The following is a 21,825-nucleotide window of genomic DNA, read 5'->3' on the forward strand; positions in this document are numbered from 1 at the left end:
GAGGGGTATTTATAGGGTTGGAACGTGGGTCCTACTTCTGAGGTGCCGTTCTAATCTTATCTTCTTGTGATTTGTGCCTATTACGCAGAGGTCTTCGGCATATGCTGCGGCCTGATCTTGAACACGGAGGATTATCCTCGCCTCTTCCACGAGCTGATTGACACGTGTATATCTCTTTGGTATTTAATGCGGGTAGATGGATGTATGCTCGTGTCAGACAAGTGTCTCTTTGTCTGGTCACATCTGTGTCAGTCAAACTTCCTCTCAGCCGTTGATCTGGGATCTTCTTGTACTTTGTGCCCATTACGCAGAGGTCTTCGGCATATGATGCGGCCTGAGCTTGAATACGAAGGGTTATCCTCGCCTCTTCCACGAGATGATTGACACGTGTATATCTCTTTGGTATTTAATGCGGGTAGATGGATGTCTACTTATGTCAGGCAAGTGTCTCTTTGTCTGGTCACATCTGTGTCAGTCAAACTTCCTCTCAGCCGTTGATATGGGATCTTCCTCGGGATTGGGTGTATTAACACCCAAGGGGTATTATCTGGTGCTCCTCTGAGCCATCATACCTCTGGGATCCTCTGTCCCTGACCGTCGGATCTGCTGACCGGTGGCATCTTCTGATGAGATGATTGCTATCATGCTTTGATATCTTGTTTTGCATGCCTTCCACGTGTCTCTTTCTGTACACGTGGTGGATGATGAAAGGTGTACATACAATTCGCCCCTCTTATTCTGACTTGGGCGTATTTTGCAATTTAGAAGAAGAAAGGTCGTCCTACACGTTTCCCACTTTGCATTAACTTTCCCCATAACTGCTCCTTGGTACGAGGAACAGTTATTGTCTTCTCTAGCTTCATAAATAGGAAAGAGAATATGAAAAAAAAACTTTTATCCTCTTCTTGTCAGTGTTCATCCTCTTCTTGTGTTTCTATTCTTGTTCTTTAGTCATTTATTATCGTCATTCTTGTGAGGAAGATAACAACATTCAATTTTCTGTCTCTTTCTCTCTCGATTGTTGTTGCCCCTGTATCGCAGACAACTAGCTTTTGATATCTCCGATCCTCCTTTCTTCGACTGTGGTTGGTGCTTGTCGTCCTCTTCTATACAGGTATGGGGTTTTTCATTAGCTGATCATCATTGATTTATCTATGTATCTACCCGTTTGTTTCCTGCTACTGTATTGTTGGCTTTGTGATGAAGAACACACATGTCGAAGCATATATGCTTTCCCCTGTTCTTTGTTACAAAGTCTGTGAGTCTGTATCTAAGTATTATCCCTGGAGTTGGATGGAGTATTTCTGGTTATTTTTAGTTCTTAGGGTTTTTAATGTTTATCCGGATGAACCATCAATTATGGGTTTTTTGATCTTTAGTGATCTCCTCGTATTCTTCTCTAAACTGTTTTTGTGTTTCCTTGTAGATATGTCTGATCGTCCGCGGGCTCCTTACCAAACCCCGCCGTCTAGTCCGCCAAGATCCCCTCCGCGTCGAGATTCTGACAGATCTCCATTTAGGGAAGGTCCTTACAAGTCTTCGCAATCGGATCCTCTGGGTCATAGGATTTCATCTTCCTCTGGTACGAAGGTTGTGCCTACTAAGAAAGGGGATGTGTCGAAGGGTCCTTCTGGATCTAGGTATGATGTTAACCGCGCCCCTTCTCGTCCTCGTGAAGATTATAGGAGTACGCAGGCTCCTCCTCGTGATGACTCTAGGAGTACGCGGGCTCCTCCTCCTCATACTGAAACACTGGATGTTCCGCCCCTTCGTTCAATGTCTCCTCCTTCAGTGCCTCCGCATAAATCTTTGCAGCCTCCTCCCGCGGTTTCTTTCAAAGGGAAGTACTCCAAGGGTACTATGTCGAGAGCTGATCCGTCTAAAAATCTTCCTTCTAAAAGGAAAGCTTCGGAATTGAGTCTTACTTCTGATTCCGCAGACGAAGAAGAAACTGTCCCCGTGATACGCAACATTTCAGTTGGTAAGAAGAAAGTCACTTTCAAGCATATTGATCTTAAGATGTTCAAGGAAAAACATGAACTTCAAGCTTTTGAGGTTCGCTTCTATGACCTTGACGATGATATCACTTACGAGCTCCTTGCTAAGTATCAGTTTGACGAGTTTCATCTGTTGACTACGGTTGGAGCCTTCGAGGCGGGTCTCATGTTTCCCCTATATAAGTCGGGTGACTCCTTTTATTATGACGTGTTGTCTAGTCACGAAGGCTCTTTCACAAACACTCATAATCGTTCCGTGTCACAACTATCTGGGAATTATCTTCGTTCATTGAAGGAATGTTACCTGCGAAGCAAGGGAGAGACTATGATGACCTGCTATGTTCCAAATCCTGCTGAGAGAGAGTGGTACACTCCTCAGAATTTTAACAGTTCTTTTGGGGATTATGTCAACAGTAGAAACCGTAAGCCGTGGAGCGTTAGTCTTCGTAATATTGCTGCTCCTCGTGGTGAAATTCGTCTTTTGAGTGAGGTGAGTGATGCCAAGCTGAAGTATGTTCCTGGTACTGAGGGATCTGCTAAACGAAAACTCTTTCCTGCTCGTGAAAGGATTAAGCGTGACCATGATTATGAATGGCATGCTACTGTTATTGAGGTAGTTGGTCCTTGGGCTTATGGTTGGATTCCAGGTCCGCGCGGTTGGCGTCTTTCTGAAAACAGCAAGCCTCGTGAAACTCCTCCTGCTCGTTATGGAGATTTCTGTCCTTGGCGTCCGAATTTCGCGGGCATGAATTTTCCTTACGCTCTTGATTTCGTTGATGGAGATGAGGAGGAGGGTTCTGGTGCTACCCATCCAACGAAGAGTGCTGCTGTTGCCAAGGTATAGTTTCTTCTTATATTCTCTATTCTATTTGCCCCTTTTTCCTTGCTTGAAATAATTTTCATATTTAAAGTGAGGGAAAAATGAGCCTTTGTGGGGATGTGTACTGGTTTGTAGGTGTCGAAAAAGAAGAAACTTGGACCCAAACAATCTTCTACTGTGGTTACAGGTGAGGCTGAGGTTTATGAGGAGGTTACGAGTCCTGTAAACGAAGGGTATGCGGAGGATGAAGAAATGTCCGATGGAGAAGAGCGTACCGACACTTCTCACCCTGATGACGAAGGTGGTAATGGTGAAGAAGAAGTTGCCGCGGGTGGTGATGGTGAAGAAGGAATTGCCGCGGGTGGTGATGGTGAGTCTGAGGGCAATATTACCGTTGGTGGTACTGGCGGGGGTGGATCTGCCCCTGTTGGCGATAATATTGTTGGTGTGGGTACTCTGCCCGTTATTTCCCCTGAATTTTCTTTCGGTAGGATATATTTCGCGGGGGAATCCTTTGATGTGAATGCGGCCTGAGCTTGAACACGAAGGATTATCCTCGCCTCTTCCACGAGTTGATTGACATGTGTATATCTCTTTGGTATTTAATGCGGGTAGATGGATGTCTGCTCGTGTCAGACAAGTGTCTCTTTGTCTTGTCACATCTGTGCCAGTCAAACTTCCTCTCAGCCGTTGATCTGGGATCTTCTTGTACTTTGTGCCCATTACGCAGAGGTCTTCGGCATATGCTGCGGCCTGAGCTTGAATACGAAGGGTTATCCTCGCCTCTTCCATGAGCTGATTGACACGTGTATATCTCTTTGGTATTTAATGCGGGTAGATGGATGTCTGCTCATGTCAGGCAAGTGTCTCTTTGTATGGTCACATCTGTGTCAGTCAAACTTTCTCTCAGCCGTTGATCTGGGATCTTCCTCGGGATTGGGTGTATCAACACCTAAGGGGTATTATCTGGTGCTCCTCTGAGCCATCATACCTCTGGGATCCTCTGTCCCTGACCGTCGGATCTGCTGACCGGTGGCATCTTCTGATGAGATGCTTGCTATCATGCTTTGATATCTTGTTTTGCATGCCTTCCACGTGTCTCTTTCTGTACACGTGGTGGATGATGAAAGGTGTACATACAATATCAGTTGTTGTTCATCTTCTAACACCTGATTAATGTGCATCAGATTTGACACCATTCAAGACAAAATCTTAAAAGAGATTAGATACTACAATTTGAAAGAATAAACTTAGTAGCATAATGGAATTTGCATTGTGTCATGTTGATAAAGGGATTTTCGGAGATGACAAATTCTTGATAGTAATCAAGAGTACACAAAACAGTTACAAAGAGTACTTGTGTTGCATTATAGAGATGACACATGGTCCAAACAATCTCTTAGCAAAACCTTAGCCAGGGACACAATTTTGGAAGATAACTTGCTATGTTGGGAAAGGCAGGGTTGCCCATTGGCATGTTTACCACGACACTGCGATAATAAATGGTGGTGTAGAATCCTTGTGGTAATAGAATTTTCTTTGTTGGATGGTATTTATTTATAATCAAAAAATTTGTTATGAAAAGTTCTAAAATCATTAAGTGTATGGTTATTAGATTTACATGTTTGGTAGCCTTATCTTTTCGAAATTTCGGCGAGGCGTATTTGCCTTGGTAGTACTAGAAAATACGTTGTGAATCTTTATAACCACTTATTATCGTTTTTATTGCATCAAGTTGCAACTATGGGCCTATAGCTGTTTTATCTTGTACCGTCATTGACTTGATTGGTACATTTCGAGACTTTTTTTTTATAAGTATTCTTGATTAAAAGAACAAGTTAATAATCCTGGCTAAATTGGGGGTCTATGCCCATTAATTTGGGCCTATGACTAAAACACAAAAAAGGTCATTGAAAAATAAAAAAAACCCACCCCTTATCCAATTATTTTTAAAAATGGCTAATTTATCCCTTGATTAATTAGCATTAATCGGGTGATTAATTGATGTTTAATCAAATTAAACTAAAAATCAACTAATCTTGATTCTTCATCAAAACGTATTCTTTTTTTCTTTTCTTTTTTTGAAAAAAATCAAACCAGAATCGGTATATGTTCCTGCTCTCATAAACCGATTTTGGGTTGATTTTTTCAATTCACAAAAAAAACTCTGAATCAGTTTTTATACATCTACACAAAAAACCCGATTTTTGAAAAAAAAATCAAAATAATTTTAATCATACTCGATCCGAGAAATTACTTAAACATGCATCTAAAACATGTTTTCCACTTTGATGTTTAGTAGCTTCTCCTGAAAACTGGATTATGCCCGATTTGGGTAGATTTTCAGTGTGAAGGCAATAAATTAAATAATGCTCTAATCACGGATTAACTTAGATGGCATATAATATAGTTTATCTGCGTGTGGGTTAATCGAGACTTATTTAATTCTTTTAACCACATTTCGAGTATGTTGCTGTTGCATGTCTGTCAAACTTTGAAATATTTATTCATTGTCCAAAGTAAATGCTGTCTGGTCTTAATATTATCAAATTAAAGAGTAAACTTTTTCATCAATCTTTAACAACCAGTAAAAATAATAATCTGACGATGAGTCAGCTGCTGAATTTAGATATGAATCTGTCAATAACATTCATAGTCTAGATCACACAATCATTATTAATAATTTTTTAAAAATCGAGAAATTTATTTACAGGCATTCCACTTATGCTTTCGAAAAATCCAATGACGTTTGTTGTTCTATTGTATGTGCAAGCAGAAAACAACTTATCCATTCATTCCAGATGGTGAGATGGGGTTTCACTAGTACTGCCGAAGAGGGTGAGAAGCCTTAAAACCGTGTACTGTGTTATTGCACCAAGCAGTAAAAACAATAGTGTACTATATATACATCTTACGTTGACTTGATTGATACATCTTTAAATAACTACTTTTTGTGTATGAGATTGGATAGGTACTTGGATAAGCTGCAAAATGAAAGCAGTTGAGTAGCAAAATGTGAATAGGAGAAATTCTTCAGAGTTTAACCATAGACCACTGGTAATTGCTTCATGAGTTGCAATATAGTATATAATAAACCAAGGAACTCACTGCATGGTTAAGCTAGACACAGCTCATTCTAGCTGGGTCAGCAAGCAAACAAGTTCCCACTCCTCCATAATGTTTGGAAGACAAATAGCAATATCTTTTGCGCACCTGGAAACTTACTTGAACATGTAACTCAACCTCGAAATTCCCTACGACTTAAACAAATATTAAGCTAAGCTGCACAAAATCTTAATACATAACAGATCCGATCCAGGAGGGCTAAACAAGGGTCAGATGACAAACAGGATTATCTGATGGGAGTGGGATGGTCTTCATGCATTAATTGTTGTTATCTACTACGGCTATATGCTGCCAGGTTCAACCAATGAACGATGACCATGACTACTTTAGAATAAAAAGAATGCCGTTATGCTTTATCAAGGTAAGGTGTCACATTTTCCTTCGTTTGGTTTAGAATAAAGTTGACAAATGACAATCTAAACACTTACTAACCTACCTACTCGTTATCTCCTTTAGTCCAAAATATCTGCTTACCTACTGTTGTTCAGTTCTCAGCATGAAGAAGAAAAAAAAAACACATTTTTGCTATAACATTATCTAGCAACAAAACAGAAGATTACCAATAGATGTTGGTAAGTAGTTGCAAGGCCAGATCCTTGAGTACAATAACCATCAGCTATCATTTGGTCACAGTCGCAACAACCACAACAACTGAAGGAGTACTAAGGGGGAAAAAAAGGACACACCCGGTGGGACTCGAACCCACAATCGCCTGATTAGAAGTCAGACGCCTTATCCATTAGGCCACGGGTGCCTTCTTTCTCAGAAACGAAATTTAATTTTGTTGACAGCAGGATTATCTGAGTGAGATGGTCTCCGTGCGTTAGTTGGCTAATCTATGTTGGGGTATCTGGAATCGGACAACTAAGGTAAATTTTGGCATTCTATAATCTTTTTCTTCTTTTTCTTTTGGTAAGTTAAAATGCATTCAAAAGACTAACTTAGGGAGTTAGTAACCCTTACATCAAGAATAATAGAACCATTTAATGTTGGGCTATCAATTCCAACCTGAACATTAGATATCTACTTCTAAAGCATGCAAAATATAAGATGGAGGTTCATCCCTCCAATTAACCATAGTTCTAAAGGATTTAGCCTCCTTGGCTAGAATATCAGCTACATTATTTGTTGACCTTGGAATATATAAAAAAAAAAAGCAAACCTTCTGACAGAGATTAAACTCTTTTTTTACTTCATCGATGATAATCTGGTTCTGCCAAGTAATTTGAGATGATCTTCCATTCAAGTGGTCAAAAAGATTCTCGTCGTCTCCCTCCACACTGAAATTTGATAATCTATCCCAAGGTAGTTAATATCTCGTATCGGTCGAGTCCGATACACCTATACAAAAGATAATATCGGTTTTTATAGGTGATACATCATTAAAAATATAATTTCAAATATTTATAAAACCATAATAAAAAATAATAAGAATCATACACATATCTCAAATTTCCAAAATACAAGATGGTTTATTAGCCAGCGATGTGTTTGTTGTCCCATTATGCCGATAAATCTTTTTTATTATCCTTCATATTTATCCTTTATATTTCCCTGCCTTGCAATCGAAATATGGTTTTCATTTTATATCCTATCATATAGTCATTGATTTTGTACTATAAATATAGTAGGGCTTTTTACCTTCTCCAATTGTACTTGTCTATAAAGACTAGATGCAGGTTGATGAAAATTTTATTCACTGAAACCGATATTTTCCGTGTACAAGTAAAACTGATATGTCGGTCTGTACCGGCCTGTACAACTGATAATATCGTTTCGACTTTGTATCGCCGATATTTTCGATATCGTACAGGTATTTTCTGATATCCGATAAAAACCTGTAATATCGTCCTGTACAACCGATATTGACTACCTTGGTATCTACTCTGTTGCCCATTTTGCTTCCTGTAAAATCCTTAAAGCTTCTGCTTCTTCTGGGGATGAGGCTGAGATAGGTCCTGCTATGCCCTGTTCGAAACTCCCTGCATCATTCCTGAATATTAAAGAAAAACATGCCGGTGCTTTCATTGAAATCCAGGCATGCATCTAAATTAAATTTCTTTTGAGAGGTTCTGGGAGCTGTCCATCTAGGTTTTCCACTATACCAGTTGAGACTTGTTTGGCTGAGTATTTTTCCTTGTGCTGGAAAGTTAAATGTCGTTATATTTCTATGGCTAATTGAGTATGCGATTGTTGTTGTTTTTCGAAAGATCTATTACATCTTTCCTTCCATATAAACCAAAATTTTGTCATGATTATTTCCGTGGGAATAACTGGATTTTCTTTACCAATCCAATCGTTACAGACATCTAAGAAGGTGGTAGATCTATCAAAATTTAAACCAACTGGGAAAGGTTCTGTATCCCATACTGACTTAGCAAAAGGGCAGTGAACAAAGAGGTGTTCCGTGGATTCATGTTCCAAACAGCCAAAGGTACAGTTTGGTGATATATCCTTCATAAATCTAGATAACTTGAGATTGGTAGAAACAACATTCTGTAGGCACTTCCAAGTAAAAATCTTGATCCATTGAGATACATCTAAATCCCATAAGCCTTTCCAGAATGAATCTGGCTGACCTAGGTTATAATTATTAATTTTTCTTTCATTTAACTTGTTATACATTAATTTGACAGTAAATTTCCCTGATTTGGTGAGTAGCCATCTAAGAATATCCGGTTTAGCTTCCAAATTACTACCAATAGAAATTCTAATGCTGCAGATTTGTCTAGCAATAGTAACTGGAAAAAAATTCAAGAACTAAAGAAGAATTCCACGTTTTGGTGATTGGATCAATAAGATCCTTCATAAGAGTTAAATGAGAGTTAGTAACAGTTCTGTAGATACTAAGGTATCCATCCAAGTTAAGAACCCAATTATCCTCCCAAATATTAATGATATTTCCATCTCCTACTTCCCAGATGCTATTTTGTTCTACTAACTTAATCCTCTTACTGATACATTTCCAAATCCAAGAGCTAGTAGATGGAGTTTTATCCTTAAAGGCTGAAGAATTCCTGAAATATTTAGGTTTAAGCTGAGACGCCCAAAGATCCTTGGGCTCAGTCAATAGTCTCCAAGCTAATTTAGTTATAAGTGCTAAGTTAAATTTATGAGCATTCCTAAAATCTAATCCTCCCTTACTAATTGGTTTACATAAACAGGAGTAGGATTTAGGATAATATTATTTATAATTAGTTTCTTTACCCCACCAAAAGTCCCTTTGTAAAGCATCAATTTTGTTTCTAATTTTTGTAGGGAGAATAAATCAACCCATTTGATAATTGGCCATACATACCAGAGTTGCTTTGTTTATGACCATTTTACTAGCTTGAGCTAAGACTTTCCCTTTCTAGCCTTGCATTTTATGTTCCATCTTTTCTATTATTCCTTCGAAGAATTTTATTTTTCTTTATCTATAAAGAGAGGTGTCCCTAGGTAAGAGTCCTTTAAATCTATTTTTTTAATCTTGAGTATCTTGCTAATCATTCTCTGATGTTTTGGTTGAACTTTTTTACTGAAGAATACCCATGATTTATCAAAGTTAATTAACTATCTTGAAGCTTTACAAAAGGTGTCCATGATTTGTAGGATACTATGACATTCTTTGAGGTCAGCCCTAATAAAAAGGAGACAATCATCAACAAAAAATAGATGTGAGATGGGGTTATTCTTTGGGGTTAACTTAATACCATGTATAATCTTCTCTTCTTCACTACTGGATAAGAGAATTCAATAGAAGATTTCCATGCAAATTATGAATAGGTAAGGGGAAAGAGAATCCCTTGTATAAGACAAGTACAACTAAGGTAAAGTTTACTAATAATTAAGAAAAGCACAAAAAAACAATATTCAAATGATGTGTCTTGTTAATAGGGTAGAAGGGTTAACAGGAGGGAATCATAATTTTGAAGGAAAACTTGACCTATACAAGAAATATCTATAATATCATTGAATCTATCATGAATCAACCTAAATCACTAAACCCTTGAGGCTTATTCTTATAAATCTTAATATTCATGTAAACAACAAATAACACTAAGCAAATCGTGAAGTGGATATCAAAGCCATGAGTGTTTTAATTTTGATTATAAAACTTATGGTAATTGAACCGAAATATTGTTATTATTTTCTAATTATGGGAAAAATAATGTATGAAACTAATACCATCACGAACTGAAATATTGTTAATATCGCTCTTGTCGGTATGCTAGCACCATATGTGCGCATTGGGCAAGCATCTGCTGCTTCACAAGGATTGTTTGGACGAATGCAACATGCTTATGCAGCTTTACCTAGCAGTGTGTTCGAGGTTGAAAGGCCGGGGTGTCGGTTCTCGGTTCAGCAAAGGATTGCAACATACTTCTACAAGGGTCTTATGTATGGAGCTGTTGGTGTTGGGTGTGGTCTGGTTGGACAAGGCATTCCGAACTTTATCATGACTACTAAACGGAGCATTAAGAAATCAGAAGAAGATATCCCTGTGCCGCCTCTAATCAAAAGTGCAGCTCTTTGGGGTGTATTTCTGGCAGTTTCATCCAATACCCGGTACCAGGTTGTAAACTTACTGGAACGGCTGGTTGAGACATCCCCTGTTGGAAAGCGAGTCCCTCCAGTTGCATTGGCATTTACTGTTGGTGTTCGATTTGCAAACAATGTTTATGCAGGCATGCAGTTTGTGGATTGGGCAAGGTGGAGTGGCTGTCAATGAGAAAGCAAGCATTACGCGACATCCATCCAGTTTTCCCCTTCAACAAAATAGAAACAGCAGCTTGCACTGCTTAGCTCAGGCCTTGTTGTTGTATGCTTGTAGTAGGGCTAGATAATTGTTCAATTGCCTATCTGCTTCATTCAGAAGTTGTATACAATTGAGATTTAGTAAACCTATTGAAATAAAAGTAGTTTATTTCTCTTCTGATTTGACATGTTGAAGCATATTACAGAAGATTTAACTGCAACCGATACTCGCTATAGAATGCAAGTCCTAAAGATGGGTGTAGGTTAAGAAACTCCTGTGTTCATTTTGATCAAGTGTGCACTTTAGTCAATTCACAAATGCTAACTGAACTCAATCTTATGACAAACTTTTTTTTTTTTTTTTTTTCAATTCTGCACAGATCAGTAAAATTGAGCATAATGCCAGATACAGAAACCAGAAAACTAACTATACTAGTTATACAATATTACAAATCACAAAGACTAGAGAAATGAGAGAGAAGAATGAGGGAGAGGTAGCTATCATGATTCTGGTGCTTCTAGTTCAGTAGTATGAGAAGATTTGGAGCCTCTTAAAAAAGACCGACGCCACCAAATTTGGAAGGCAGAGCTCAGATTAGGACACTCAGATCCATGCTTAGAATAAGATTCAAACCACTCCATGAAGAACATGTGTTGATGCTTCATTGGTAGCATAAGAAGTGCCTGCCCCATGGATTCCTCCAAAACCTTTACATCTAGTCCCTTCTTGCATCTCTGTAACCAATCGTAGTCTGACAACATTGGCCTAAACCACGACTGGAAAACACCACATCTAGACTCTGACGGACAAAGCAGCATACCTTTCCCAAGTGCAATGAACACTGACGCTGAAATCCGACTAACTTCATACCTGACCATCGGTGAAACAATTTTATGCATTGCCAGTAAAGCTTCCTGTTCTGCCCAAAGATTGACGAACTCTTCGGCCATTTGTTGTTCCCCCAAAATCTCAAATAGCCACTTGATGTTATCAACTTGCACTGAGATTCGCTCTATGAAAGGCTGTGTAGAAGTTCCCGCTGTACTTGATGAACCTCCTTCCTCATGTACAACAGAATCAGCGGCCTCCTTAAAAATTCCAACCAGTGAATTCAGACAAGACTGACAAATTTGATAAAGATCCTCCTTTTTGAGAGCAGTTAGGTCCTTTTCATAAACTGAGCTCTTCGATAAGAGACCCTTCACTAAGGACTTGAGCTCTCGTCTTGATGAACTGAAATTGGTACAACCTGTAACTGAATTAATGAGCTGAACAGCTGTATAAGGTTGGGAGTTGGTGGACTCTTCTCCTGGATATAGTCTTCCCAATACATCTTCAGTTGTTTTTTTGTCAAATGTATATCTGGTAAAGAGGCTCTTCAGCTTCTCCTCTTCATCCTCACTCCAGGGAACAGCTTCAAGGTACTTCAAACATGATAATACACCCCTAGTAAACATGATTCCTGCTGCTACCTAATGGGCATTAACAGAACCAATTAGTAACTCAGACGAACGAATCAGCACATCAAGAATCAACCAAATTAACAGATAGCTTTCAATATAATCTTTCTACAGAAGTAATGAATAACTCGCATACAAGAAGGCAAGTACTTTATGCATTAGCGTTACTGAGGTGATAAACAAATAATACATATAGCACACACATTCCCAGTTTTAACAGATTTGATTGCTCATTGTAGTTCAGGTACTAATAAAGAGGTAAAAGGGACAGTTAAAATTTACATGACCATGTAGTGGTGCCCAAAACCACTGCTTTATGATATGATCTCCTATAAGCTAAAACGCAAACTACCCTCAAAATCTACCATAGACACGCCATTAAACCATTTTTCACATTTTGCATCATGCAAATTCTCATTGGATGCCATACACAGCCTTATTGCCTGACGTGCGTATTACCCAACTATGGCAGATCCCAAGAGTACAAAGTCTGCTCATGCCTCACTGAACCTAGTCTTCTGATTTATCTATTCATTTCAGAAGTAACAACTGGCAGCCGTTTATCAGATTGCATTAGTGGAGGTGTTTCAAAAAAATGTTGGATCGTGGTTAAAAGCTTACTTGCCAGAGTCATACTAAAAAAATGTTTCGTACTGACCATGGATCAGTGCAGCAACGCAATGAACTCACTATTGCAATCAAAAACTGAATGCATTATTTTTCTCCTATCTCTCTCAAATCTCACACCAAGCTAGAACCATAACCTTCAATTATTTTCTGGTTATATGCTTCTTCACTTAAGAAATGAGTAGAAATATCATTACCCTTTTCTGTGGTCCAACAATTGTATTGATACAGGTATACCCAAGAACAAAACAGAGAGATACTATAATTTCGTTATGTGTCGAAGCTTGGTATTGGTACATTAGTGCTACTCTTATATCTAGTTTCTCTATTTCTCATGCTTCTGACTGTTGACAATAAATAGCATAGTCTTTGCACTTAATTACCAAACAAATACTAATTTATTACTTACGTAATCTAAAAAGCTTATATCCAAGCACAGTTCTAGCATCATGTTATTTGGCGTTTTCAATGCTTACATGCTCTTTCAGGTTTCGCTATCAAGAGAAACAATTGAAGAGGAACGCCTGTTCTATATAAATGGCATACGGACTGCTGTTGATCCCAAGTCCAAAGAGATTGGTCGACGGGCTGTAAGTGGTGATGTAAGCTAAGCACAGATCTGACGAGCTAGCTTAAAGGTACAGAGTTAGATAGGCTCTAAGACTTACATCATGACAAATCCTATGCTATCTAACTTCCCTGCCCAAAGATTAGAATAGTGATAGGTGTGCAGACATTAGAAAGAATCCTTAAATCAGTTTATAATAGACAGTAAATCTAATGACACCCATAATTAAAAAAAGACATTTCAAGATCAAGCACTATTCATCATAATTGGGTTAATTTGTGCAACTAACAGTCATCTACTTTACAGGCTTGACTACTTAAGCACACCGGACCGCTCAATAGGGTTCACCCAATGGGATAAGCCTAATGAACCAACATTCTTATAGGTTCAACTTCAGAAGTCATCTCGGTAGAAATTGTCAAATACAATACGTCTATTTTCTTCATAATCATTAACAATTCTAGTTAAGCAGAGAAACTACAACTATACAGTATATAGTATAATGATCAATCAAATTTGTAAAGCTTCGAAATAGCTAGCATTTATCAGGTAATCAAATATATACGGAATGGAAACTGAACTCAAGAAATGAACAGCGAAAAATAACCTCAAGCGCGTCAATCGATTTCGAAACACCCATTTGAACAAAAGTCTTCACAATATCATCTGCAAACATAAGCGCAATAGTCTGATGATAAACCCTCAAATTGTCAACCTCATGAACCTCAATTCTACACAAATTCGCCAAACCCCCAGAATTCTTATGACAATCAGCAATCAAATTAGCAAAAACTGAACTATTTTCACTCAACACCTTAGAATCTAATTCCAACACCAAACTATTCCCATCTCTTCCTTTCAAATTTAACCTAACATCATACTTCTCATTAGAAACAACACCAACAACAACTTCATCCTCTTCTACAACTCTCTCCGGTGATTTCTCAGGCAAAGGAGATCCAATTACAGAACAAGTCTCAACCCTAACATCATTTTCTTCAGTCAAAGTATTATCAGAGTTAATCGGAGATACCCTTCCCGGTGACAAAATCCGACGAGGATCCATTCTTTTACCAACAAACCCCAAAGAAGAATTCTTGGCAATCCCACCTCCACCAGCAGTAGCAGCACCAGCCCCACCACCCCCAAATTTCTGATGAATCAATTTAGATTGCTGAAAAGAAGATAAATTCTCAGGAGTTTTAGGTGGATTCGTAAAAGAACAACACCATGATGTCCTATGATGTAATAAACCCTGACGTTTTTTACTCAAAACCGATGCTTTTTTCGACATTTTCTTGATAACGATTGATTGATAATGAAATTAGGGTTTTTTTTCAAGAAGAAAAGAGGGGTTACAACTGCAGCATTGAATATACAAAAGAAGAGATAGTAACAGCATCTGGGAAAATTGTATTGATTTGAATTTCTTCTAGGGTTAATCGAAAGTTGGATTCTTGTTGGTCTCAAAAGAAGAAGATGAAGGAGCCTTTGATTGTAATAATGTTAGCTGCTGATTCTGATGGGTATAGTAATAATGTAAGACAAGATTGTTTCTTTATTAGTTTAATGGTGGGGGAAAGATGTTAAAAGGGGTGCTTGGTTGTCTACAATCTTGTCTCTTTCTTTCTGCTAGTGCTGCAGTAGTAGTGTTGCTGGAGCTGGATATGATGATGGATTTGACGATGACACTACTACAGTCAAAAGTCTATTTCTATGATGTCTAGATGATGATTGGACCTATTAATGATTGTGGCGTTGATCTACGGTTGTTATTATTAATGGCTATAAACTGTTTTTTGTGTACACTACTACTACGAAGTACGATGGTATAGGTGAGAGTTAATTCAAGGGTTATCCAGAACGAGTTCATTGTTACGTTTTCAGATTATCAATGTTGTGATTTTGGTTTCGGTGGAATCCAAAGTTTCAAATCGGGATGTTTCTAAGCCACGTTCATAATTTTCCGGGATGCTTCATGAAATTCATGAAAATGTTAATCACATTAGTTAGCATGAAACACTATTTAGTATAGTGTGTTAGAAGTCGGAAAAAACTAATAAAAATAGCCCCCAATGCTAGTATAAACAGTGTAAAGCGTTATTCTGAATACCGTTTTTATGACGATATTCTTATTAACGTAAAACTCTATTTTTGATTATCGTTTCTACAATTCTATCACTACATTTGATCTTCCATGAACTATTACAAACGACATAGCCAACACCGACTACTGCTCTATTACAGCGGTATCCAAATAATGAATTTAAAATTGTTAGAATAATAGGAGTCATGCAAATTTCAATAACTCAATCTCGGATCAGTTCTTTATGTTAGGAGATTGAATGATCAGGGATTCAAGGTAATGCATGCACGAGAATTATGAATAGTTGGAGTAGTAGTGACCTTGCAACTTGGGTTGCACCACCTTGCGTAGTAGGTTGGATGAAGTAAGAAATGCATGTGGTGTAGTGGCATAGAAAGATGAAGAATTACAACGACCGACAGCGAAAAAGCGTCAGCGACAACGGCTACTTTATTAACAATTTTCAAGAGAATTTTCATGAGCAAACCTCATAAATATTAAACATTCCGGGTACGGGAAAGGTCGAATTCATCAACAAGCTATCAACCATGTGGGCTCCAGATTCAGTTGACCCACTGAGTTACCGGTTCGGTTTCTTATCACATATACCCTTCCTAGTCAGGTAAAATGATTTGGTTAGGTTAGGTCGTTTGAGTTTTACAGTACCAGGAATGTGTTTCTCAACATCAATCAATCTTTGGCTTCCATTTTTCTCGATCGATTCTTCGATTTCGTAATTTATTGTTCCAATTAGTGAGATTGACGAAATCTGTAAACATCAAACTCAATTTTGTTAAGAACTTTCAATACTTGTTCAGTTGCGAGCAAAATTGGATCTGCTTGTGGATTAACGCTATGAGATAAGTCTACGGACTAGATCTCAATTTGAAGATCATTTACTAGTACAATTCGGTTTTTTAGGTATGCTTTAATCAGATTCTATATTCTATTGAGTTTTCTAGGGAGGACTTTCCCAATTTGTAGACCAGTTTTATGCTTGATGTTCATTTTTCCCCAATTCAGTATCGTGTGAAATGGTCGGGATTTCCCCCATATCATGCTTCACTTAAGGCCGGATGTGGTTGGGATTATGAGAATTCACTCATCGTGGTTAAGAACAAGCATATCAGTTGGCGGATGAGAACGAGCATATGGGGTTTCGGCAGTAATATCCGTGACACTATCAATTTGAAATTATATAGAGAATTCCTGAATGAATATGGTATTGATTTGTGATGTATCTGGATTAGATTGTCTATTTACTAGCGTGGTTACACGTTAAAATAATTGGTGGCAGTTCATGTTCCTTTGCACAAGGTCCCCTAAACTGCTTACTGTCTTTCAAGGGATCCTATAAAATAAATTGAGTACTTCACCAACACGGTCATATAAATTTTAATGGGTACCTTATTTGTCACAGTACTATAAATTATGATTGGTAATTTGGCTTTGAAGTCTAATGAATTAAACTAAGTACCCATTCTAGTCGGTATAATAAAAATATTGAGTGAATTTTTCCAAGTTCCTCCGAAAGAGTATTTTATTATTCGGGAATATGTAGTCTAACTTAATAGATGTAGGAGGCGATTACAAATTAGGATTGTGCGCACAGTGTCCATGCCTAAATCAAATAATCTCTATGTACTTAAGGGTCTTTATTCATAAAGTTACAACGAAAAGAAAAGGATGGCTAGTTATGCACTAATTTGTTTGTTGTACAAAAAAAAAAAAAAAGATGAATCCTACTAGGCATAGATTTTAATACAACAAAACCCCTTCCTAAGCTCTTCCTTTGTTTTTCTGTGTTTTTCTTGTTCATTTGATATGGCCATCGAAGATTTTAATACATTCAACTCGACAAGGTTGCCTGGATTTGACCAAGCATACCTATGCAACACAAGGGTGATGAGTGCCAAATATTGTATATTTTTATCCCTTTTTGTTGGCAATTAACTCATCTTTTGTGCATTAATTCTACATTTTATCCCATATTCTGTATTTTCATTGTTTTCAAGAATAAATATTTTTCTTACTTAATTTTATATTTTTAGGTAATAAATAAAGTCTGGATGACTTGCGGAGCGGAAAAGAGCTGAAGAGTGGTGAAAAGCCGGAAGAAATTACGCAAGGAAGCCGCAAAGAATGGAGCGCACGTCCAAAAAGCTAGGAATGGGCTCAAGAAGGAAGAATTGTTCTTAAAGAAGATATGGGCTTGGCATACCCAAGGCCCAAAACCCTTACCCAAACCCATTTTCTATATCTATACCCGCTTCCATTCCCGACCGTCAGATTGGATCGCATCTGCATCCTACGGTCGCTTCTTTGCCTGCGCATCAAATCTCGATACTTCCGCTTAACACTACAGCACCTAACCTCGATCTTCGCCGTTAACTTCGTTGTATCAAGACATCCGACGGTCGCTACCAGACTCTTCAGGGGTAGCCATCCGATTCACCTACCAGCTTCGTATCCAGTGACTCAGATTCGCCAACATCGAATCTTGATATCCCGCCTAACACCCAAGTATCGAACACCTATACCCTTCAGCCAAACGCACCTTACCCAAATTCTCATCTTCCTCCTTCGAGCAGTCGAGCTCTGCTCCTTCCAACTCCACCACCATCACCCTGCCACTGCCATCGCCACCACCTACTCCATAGCCACCTAAACACCACCACCAACTCCACTATAATCACTCCCCCCATCTTCTAGCCATCTATCCTACCAATTTCTTTTCTTTTCTTTCTCAGAGAACCCTAGGAAAGAAATTGGTACAATAGCTCGAGCTAGAAAGAGAAATTGAAGGCATGGGAAGGAGCAGAGAAGGGAGAAGAAGCATGGGTTGAAGACGGACTCGTCTTATCACGTTTGGTAAGTTCGAAAATCAAAACCCTAGTCTACTGTCAATTTGGGGGGATTTATTAAAAAACCCTAATTTTCTGTTAGGGAGAGCATTAGAAGATATGGGTCTGATTTGTACTGTCAAATTAGGTAGAAACAATTTACCTAATTTCTGTTTGATTTTAGGGATTTTTTTGGGAAGAACCCTAATTTTGTAATTTGGGGGAAAACCCAAATTGGGTCTGTGGGTATAAATAGAAGGGACTGGTGTGATGTAAAGGCTTATGCTGGAATAGCCAGTGTCCAGAACTTTGATGTTCTGCATATATTCATGTTCTGTTTTGTGTAATGTTCCCTGTTGTTAATGTGATGTTCCCTGTTTTTGTGTAATGTTCCCTGTTTTAATATCCTGTTGTTGTTGTTGTTAATGTGATGTTTTGGGAGAACTGGATTAGCCAGTCTCTCCAATTTATGTGTTGTTCCATCTGTTAATTATGTTCTGAGTTCACTGCTGAGGCTCAGATGAAGCTTTAGTGCACTGTTAGGTAGTGGAATGCTAGGTTAGAGCCTTAGTGCAGTGTTTTGCTTGTGCAATGGGAAGAAATTAGTGCTCTGGTATGCCTGTGATTGACTGTGCTGTCAAAAGACAGTCAATACTAGGGGCATATCGGTGAGCAAGCTGATTTTCCTCCCATTCTAGATGTATGCATAGGATTTTCAACTCAACCTAGGATAACATTGTTTGGCTAGGACACAAGGGTGGATTCAAAGCCTTAGCTTAACCCACATTCTGTTTTCACAGTCACTTGCAACTTAACTGTTTTGTTACTTCTTCACACCCCTGCCCTTGGCTAACAGCCTTGGTTTATTTGGCTTTGTTTCCTGTTAACTGCCACTGTTACCATTTGTTTCATTGCTGCTCCCTTGCCTTAGGCTAACTGCCTTTGTGCCTCATTGCCACTGATGTTTGCTTCTTTCCCATGGTCATTGTTAGTTTATTGCACTGCCATTGTTAATCTCTTAGTTATTGTCCCCTATTCTTCCCTGTTCCTCATCTCTGTCTGTGTTCTCTTTTATTCTCTTTCTTTTGCTATCTTTTGCTCTTCTAGTTTCTCTGTTTTGCTCCCCATTAGTCCATTGAAGCTCACTGTGGCCTAAGTGCATTGATCATTAAGAGCCCAGTCCAGTTCACTGTGGACTCATTCAAAAACCAAACTGATAGCTCTATCAAGCCCAGCTCACAGTTCACTTTCCAAGCTAAGGCCTGTCACTGTCAAGCCCAGATCCTCATACAAGCCAACTGAGCCCAAAGCTCACTTCAACACTGAGCCCAAGTTCAGTTCATTGAAACCAAAGGCTAAAAGCCCAGGTTCATAGCTAAAAAGCCTAGCTCCAGTTAAGGCCCAAATCATACCAAAAGCCCAGGTTTAATCCCAAGCTCAGTTCACTACACTGAGCCCAAGCCTAAGTTTAAGGCCAAAGCCTAGTTCACAGTTCATTCCAAAATCATTCAAAGGCCCAAGGCCTAAAGCACTTCATCATTACAACAAACTCATTAAGCCCAATTTACTCAAAGGATATTCAAAGCCCAACAGTTCCAAAGGGTATTCATAACCCATTGGTACCACAACCCTTTGATACCTAAAGCCCAATAGCCAACTAGAACCCAAAATAGCTAAACACTACAAAACACCCCCAGTCTCTGTGGATCGACCCGTACTTGCACGAGCTACAACTGACGACCGTGCACTTGCGGTATTACTGTAGGCCCGTTTCATTTCACTTCAATTTTATACGCTTTTCCGGGCCCACCAAGTTTTTGGCGCCGCTGCCGGGGATTGGTGCTGTGTTTTTCTTGTAGTTTTATTAGCTATTTTTGCATTTCACTGCATAGCATTTGCATCTGCATCTGCTTCACTTCATTTGCTGTTGGACCTGCTGTTCTGAACCTGTTTTTCCTCTGCTGGGACGCCACCAAGGAAAAGAACCAAAGCCCAACTGGGTTTTTGCAACAATATCAGAGCAGCTGGGCTGTGCTTAAAAAGGTAAACCCATTTAAGAGAACCCGAATTGTGGGCTTCCAATTTTTAATTGTGGGCTTGTAATATTAAAGCCAATTTTTGGGCTTTTTATTTTCTGTTGGGTTGTAATTAATTTTTGTGGGCTTGTTTGTTTAATTTGTGGGCTTGTTTTTAATTTTTGTGAGCTCGTTTAATTTGGACTGGTATTTTGTATTCTGGGTTTTTAAACCCAGCTGAGCTTGTAACCGATCACGCTAGGTTAACTCGTTAGTGGGCCGAGTACCCAAATTCTAGGCCGAGATTTTGGACTCAGTTTCACCAAACGTTTTCAAACCAGCTGAGCCAAAGCAAACACAAAACAACAGTGGGCTTGCTCCCATTCAAAAACCAAATTTTATTTTTTGTGTAAAAAAAAAAAAAAAAAAAAAACCAAAATTTTGCTCCTAATTTCAAAAAAAAAAAAACCAAAACTTTTCTCCGATTCAAAAACCAAAATTTTTACTTGCTCCCAGATTTTAAAACCAAATTGTATTTTGCTCCCACATTAACAACCAAATTTTTTTTTTCTTTTATCCCACCAAAACCAAATTTTCCCAAAAATCCAAACCCATTAAAAAAACCAAATTTTGGGCTTTGTAACATAGTTACTTAGCTTTTGAGCCAATCATGTCTGGATTTTGGTCTGCTCCTGGGGATGGAAATAAAACTCTTAGAGAACTTGCTTATGGGCATGTGCCACGTTATGAACCTTCCACGGACCATGATGTCAATAGTCATAGGAATTATTATGGACATTTTCAAAGTCCCGAGCCGCAATACATGAACCCTAATGACTATTCATACATGCATCATTCATCGCAACGTGAAAATGAACATTTTGCTAGAGCCTCACTCACACAATCATCACTTATGGATCAAATAGAAGCTCGAATCACAGCTTTAGAAATGCAATCACATGAGGAATCTGTCACATCTAATTTTCTTAGGCAACCTGAAATCTATGCATGTCCCGCATGTGGTAGTTTAGACCACCCTGTTGAGAATTGTCATATTTTGCATAATTTTAGGCAATCTAGAGAAAATCCAAGGTATGAAATGCCCATAAATTGTGAGAATGGTAGTCATTGGGACCATAATCAATCCTTTGAGGGTTGCGATCAATATTTTGTAAACCCCAATGACCATGCACACATGTACCATTCACCACAATTTGAACATGAAGAATTTGGTACTCCCATGAATTTAGACTCCACCACAGAAGCTTTAAGACTCTGCAAGCAAGACTATGATAGATCTACATCACGAATTCATGCATATTTAGATCAGATTTTGCTTCACCTATAAAAGGAGGAAATTCATGAGGAAATGTATGTTGTCCCTAATGAAGTGTCTAGTCCCATTCATGTAAATAATGTTGAATATGAACCTAATTTAGAGGAACATGAATCGACTAATGACACCACCACTGTTAATGAGGACCAATATGCATGCTACCATGATGATGATTATGATGATATGTTAGAAGAACATGAAAATATTGT

At 38.5% G+C, this 21,825-nt stretch overlaps 2 protein-coding genes and 1 non-coding gene across 3 annotated transcripts; 1 reads left to right on the forward strand and 2 right to left on the reverse strand.

Moving 5' to 3' along the window:
• Positions 1-6,624: 6,624 nt before the first annotated feature.
• TRNAR-UCU lies at positions 6,625-6,697 on the reverse strand. Its single transcript has one exon. It is a non-coding gene; the product is annotated as a tRNA-Arg (tRNA).
• Positions 6,698-10,150: 3,453 nt separating this feature from the next.
• Positions 10,151-10,654, forward strand: LOC113291054 (protein RETICULATA, chloroplastic-like). Its single transcript, XM_026540633.1, has one exon. It carries the CDS (start codon positions 10,151-10,153, stop codon positions 10,652-10,654), a length of 504 nt encoding a protein of 167 aa, XP_026396418.1.
• A 363-nt stretch (positions 10,655-11,017) lies between these two features.
• Positions 11,018-15,020, reverse strand: LOC113288365 (BTB/POZ domain-containing protein At2g13690-like). Its single transcript, XM_026537385.1, has 2 exons — positions 13,944-15,020; positions 11,018-12,153 (listed from the first exon to the last, which is right to left on the reverse strand). Exons 1-2 carry the CDS (start codon positions 14,628-14,630, stop codon positions 11,182-11,184), a joined length of 1,659 nt encoding a protein of 552 aa, XP_026393170.1. The 5' UTR covers positions 14,631-15,020; the 3' UTR covers positions 11,018-11,181.
• Positions 15,021-21,825: the final 6,805 nt, after the last annotated feature.

Source organism: Papaver somniferum, chromosome 6 (genome assembly GCF_003573695.1).
Source record: "Papaver somniferum cultivar HN1 chromosome 6, ASM357369v1, whole genome shotgun sequence".
NCBI lineage: Eukaryota > Viridiplantae > Streptophyta > Magnoliopsida > Ranunculales > Papaveraceae > Papaver > Papaver somniferum.